At 33.4% G+C, this 4,732-nt stretch overlaps 1 protein-coding gene across 2 annotated transcripts; it reads left to right on the forward strand.

The window, feature by feature from the left end:
• LOC111044836 lies at positions 1-4,732 on the forward strand. 2 transcript variants are annotated; one of them, XM_022330066.2, is made up of 2 exons: positions 1-2,068; positions 4,412-4,732. In XM_022330066.2, the coding sequence occupies exon 1, from the start codon at positions 166-168 to the stop codon at positions 2,023-2,025; it is 1,860 nt and encodes a 619-aa protein (XP_022185758.1). In that variant the 5' UTR covers positions 1-165; the 3' UTR covers positions 2,026-2,068; positions 4,412-4,732. The 2 variants fall into 2 exon arrangements, with proteins under 2 accessions (XP_022185758.1, XP_022185759.1); XM_022330067.2 differs by having other exon boundaries at positions 19-2,049.

Consider the following 4,732-nt stretch of genomic DNA (forward strand, 5'->3'; position numbering starts at 1 on the left):
ATAAATTGAAAGCAAAACAAAGTATTGTTACGATTGGGTTTTAGGTAGACCTATTCACTGACCGTCAGTATATTGAGAACGTAGAAAGAGAGAAGTGAAGAATGAGTTTAAGAAAGTTTTTATAGTAGTATCTAGAAGTTTGTGTGATTTTGTTAGATATTTCCAATGAGTAGTTGCTTGAAAATGTTGTTAGAGTTGAATTTGCTATTGCTTCTAATAAGTGCAGTGTTCGCGACGCCTCCAATAAGTGAAATAGACGAGAAAGGACTGAAAAGTGACACAGACGATCAACTTACTAATTCAATAGACGATAATAATTTGGATGACAGATCCAAAAGGAGTTACGAGTCCGGAGGATATCAATGGGGGAGTCCAAATCAAGCCGACCCATTCAACCCAGCTTACTCACCACCCAATAATTTCTATGGATTTGGACGCAGCGGAAATGATTTTCCAGGAGCTTCAAACAATCCTTTTAAACAGTCACCGTTTGATCGAGGACAACCAAACAACAATTATGGAAAGAGTCCACTCCAAGACGTGATGGGAAAAGCTTTGGAGACAGTAATTGTACAATCAGTACGACATCTGCTGGATATGACACCGATGGGAAGTGGGCAAGGCGACTTTATGAGGTCTGCAAGGAGTGCCAGGTCAGTTGAAAATGTTTTGAAAAATATAGACAACAAGCAGGAGAAACTTGGAAAGGAGAATATTATTGAGAAGCTAGGAAGTTTTGTTTATGATGGTCTGGAGAAGCGTGCTAATAGTAGTGAAGAAGAGGATGATGAATCAGTCGAAGATCCAGACTCAGCCAGACAGCAGCAAATCCTGCTACACAATATTATAAAGGAGTTGAAGCGTCGTAAGAGAATGAGACAACAAGCTAACCAGCAAAGTTTAATGAAAAATCAGGAGAAAACTGAGAGTCAAAAGATCAATCAACTAAGAGATTCTAAAGAAAGCTGGGAGAAAGGTATGAACGATGAACAAAAACTTCAATTTTTGTCAAACTATCAAAAGCAGTTAATGGATTTGTATCGCGAAAAACAAAATAAATCAAGAGCTGATAAGAATTCAGGGAATATTCGTGATGGTTCTAAACAGCCTTCTTCTAGGTATTCATCCCCTCAACAAGCAAGGACTATGAGAGGACTTGGAGATTATCCCATCGACCGTCAAGAAGTATCTTCGAAATACTTTGATCAGAGACAAAATAAAGCGAAGCCGTTTCTTTCGTCGAAATATTCACAAATTGAGGAAAATAATTCGCGGTTTAGGAAAGAAGGTGCTGGACAAGGGCAAGACTTTGGTAGGCAGGATTTTGAATTTGAGAAAGCGCCACAGAACTCTATGATGAATAACATGGGACAAAGTGGTTGGAATCAACAAACCTGGAACCAAAACAATCAGTTTGTTCAACGACAGAATAGAATAAAGGACAATAGTATACAAAAAATGGGTAGTAGATCTATGATACAGCAAAATTTGAATCAGCTAATGAAACCAGAAGAAATTCGAATACAGGAAGGGTGGGGACCACAGATGATGCAACCAACACCACAAAATCAACAGTTCTACAACGATTTTCCAACACAGAGCAGGATGATGTCACCGCAGATACAAAAACATTCCAATGGAATACCAGGGAAACAAAGATTTCAAAGGATATCAACCAACGAAATTTGTAATGATGGATTCACCCCTTCAGGCATCCCTTGTACGATTGAAACAACTCAAAATCAGATAAACGATGGAACGTCATTTGTGAATCCATCAAGTAACCAAGAGATGCTTCTCCAGCCGCCTACCCTGATCAAACGGTATGTTACATACAGTAATCGTTTTATACCTCCACCTACAGCAACAGTAGAACCGGTAACTGATCAGGAAATGCTATCTGGACAAGGAACGCCTCAAACTAACTCGATTGGAAAAAGATTCTCAGATGATGCAGGTGTTTCATCACAGGAGCAGAGGAGTCAAGGAAATGAAGGAATGATGAACGGTTGGGGTGGTCAGTGATCAGATGGCACATGGAAAGCAGAGGTACTGGAAAATTACAATTGTAAGTAGGATTAATTTTATTTATCTATTTATTTACCAGTTGTTTGTCACCTTATTCAGAATCGAAAAATATATCTCATGCAAGTTACGGTACCGGTACGGTACTTACTTTCCTTTCATATCAAGTTAAATAAGTTATTTTTACTTCAACAATATTATTGATACGAAATTGGAAATCGCATTTGTTAAATGCTAATTAATGTTTATTAAACAAAAATCCCAATAAGATGATGTAAATCACTCCGAAGACTTATGATTTTAAATGATTTACAGCATTTGATTGGGATTTCTGTTCAATAATAAATATTAGTCTATTGATACTGTGTGGGGAAATCAGCGACTTCTATCAACTTAAATTATATTTGCTTGATATAATATAAGTCGCTACAGCATTTGATTGGGATTTTTTTTCAATAATAAATATTAGTCTATTGATATACTGTGTGGAGAAATCAGCGACTCATATTATATCAACTTATATTATATTTGGTTGATATACTATAAGTCGCTGGGGGAAATACTGATTAACTATTTGAAAATAAACCAGGGAATCTTATATCACACTAGGAAAACAATTATTTTACGCAGAATTTTCTGAGTAAATCTGACAATCTACTTTACCCTTAAATTATTCATTCTGATACAAAGTTAGGCATACCTGAATAAAACAATAATTGATCAAACATTTTATTTTGTTTTTTATATTTTTAATAACTGAATCAATATTGCATGAATAGTTTCGAAGAATTGAAAAGGAATGTATTGCGAAAGAAAAAACATCACAGTAATATACATTTTTAAATGGGTAACCGCTAATATATAACAGTACCTACCCTATTCAACAAAAAATTGACTCTAGCACTATCTGTTGGATTATCCAAAACGTAATAGATCATAGCTTTATTCAAATTAAAATTAATCTTCTCTAATAAATATAATTTTCTCATGAATGTATATAATATTTTTCAAACAAGCTAGTGGATTGAATGTGTGAACGTGTCCAATACTGAATTCCAATTCTTTTTGGTAAGCCTATGAAAAATGCAGGATTCCACAAAATGAATTATTTTGAATCCAATCAACTTTCAATCAACTAACAGTCCATCACTACTAGGCTACATATTTATGATAAAATATATAGCGAAAATCTAGTACAGAAGCCTAGTTTAACTATCTTACTTGTTATTTTATACTGGAAATGGGATAATAATGACAAAATGTGTTGTAGTAGTATAGGCACCGTAACTACTCTAGCTGACGGAGAAAAAAATTCTAGATCTTGTTTGCAACTGATATACTATTGCATAATTATTTAGAAATAGGCCAAGTTTGAGCTAGCAGCATGGACTTTTAAATTAGAAGATGATTCAGCGGTTGATTATTCATTTTGGAGAGAAATAATATTTTATTGTCTACCAAGTAATCCATTCCGGTTTTCAAAAATTACAATGCAAATTTATGAATATGGAAAGAACACTTCACAATTAAACTGATATTGTTTAATATGAAATTGATTTAATAAGGGAACTGGTGATTAATATAGATATCAATTAATGAAGCAAAGGATTTCATTTAAAACTCCGTGGCCGTTGATTAAATGTATGAAAATAAGGAGGTTTCACAAAAAAGTTACGATTGACTTATTTGATCTAAAATTTTCAGTCTATTGTCGAGATCGATACTGTAATTGGAAAAGTGAATGTTTGTTTATAATTGAACGCTTCTCATAAGAACTATCCCAATAATTGTTTGGTTGGGGAATAAAACAATGAATTCTTGATATAAGACACATATTTGAATCATAGGTAACTTACTTATTTAAGGGTATTCACCACACAAAACCCAGGCAGCACAAGTTTACCTAATGTATTTGTAAAATTATTGTCTTCAGCTTCACTTGATTAAACAAACACCACTAAAAGATGCAACTAGATTACAATCTTTTTGGAACCTTACTTGATGCATTAGACTAGAATTATAATTTGCCTTCAACTATGGCATATGATAATAAAATTCTCAATAAGGAAAGGAATGTTAAATGAAACACACTACCTACTTTAAAATTACGGTAGCTGGAGTAATTTTTCTCATCAAGAAGGATGTCTGATCAATTTGATGTAACGCGAAGTTTCAGAATAAATAAATTTCAATTTGGGTATATTGGTAAAAGTACTTTTATAAGATCCTACAAGATAAAAGGAAGTAAACTTTTGAAGATTGGTCGTTAGTACGGTATTTATAAATTCCGTATATCAGTAATACTTGAAAAAATCTATGCAGGTAGATTGCTGCATTATTTGCTACGAATTATAGAATTCCAAGTACAATAATTTATTTTTTTCAGAGAGAATAATATTCGAAGTACAGTAGTAAGTAGTAGGAGTAACAACGAAGTCAGCATTGATTCCTCATCAGTCTATAAACTGTTGAGTACAGGAGAGGACAGACGAAGTGGTTCAAAAGTCCACACTGAGCAGAAAGAGTGAAGTGATAATAAGTTATCAGGAAAGGTGGCCGGAACAACTTTACTGTGAGTGAGTTATAAATGAACATTGATCATGATGTAAATAATTCAGATTAAATTTAGTTGAATATAGTATTAAGATTTTTATGTATTTGAAAAATATTTATATTGAATAAAAATTGTTATAAAATTGTTTTGGAA

The sequence above is a fragment of the Nilaparvata lugens genome, chromosome 10 (genome assembly GCF_014356525.2).
Source record: "Nilaparvata lugens isolate BPH chromosome 10, ASM1435652v1, whole genome shotgun sequence".
NCBI classification, from domain to species: Eukaryota; Metazoa; Arthropoda; class Insecta; order Hemiptera; family Delphacidae; genus Nilaparvata; species Nilaparvata lugens.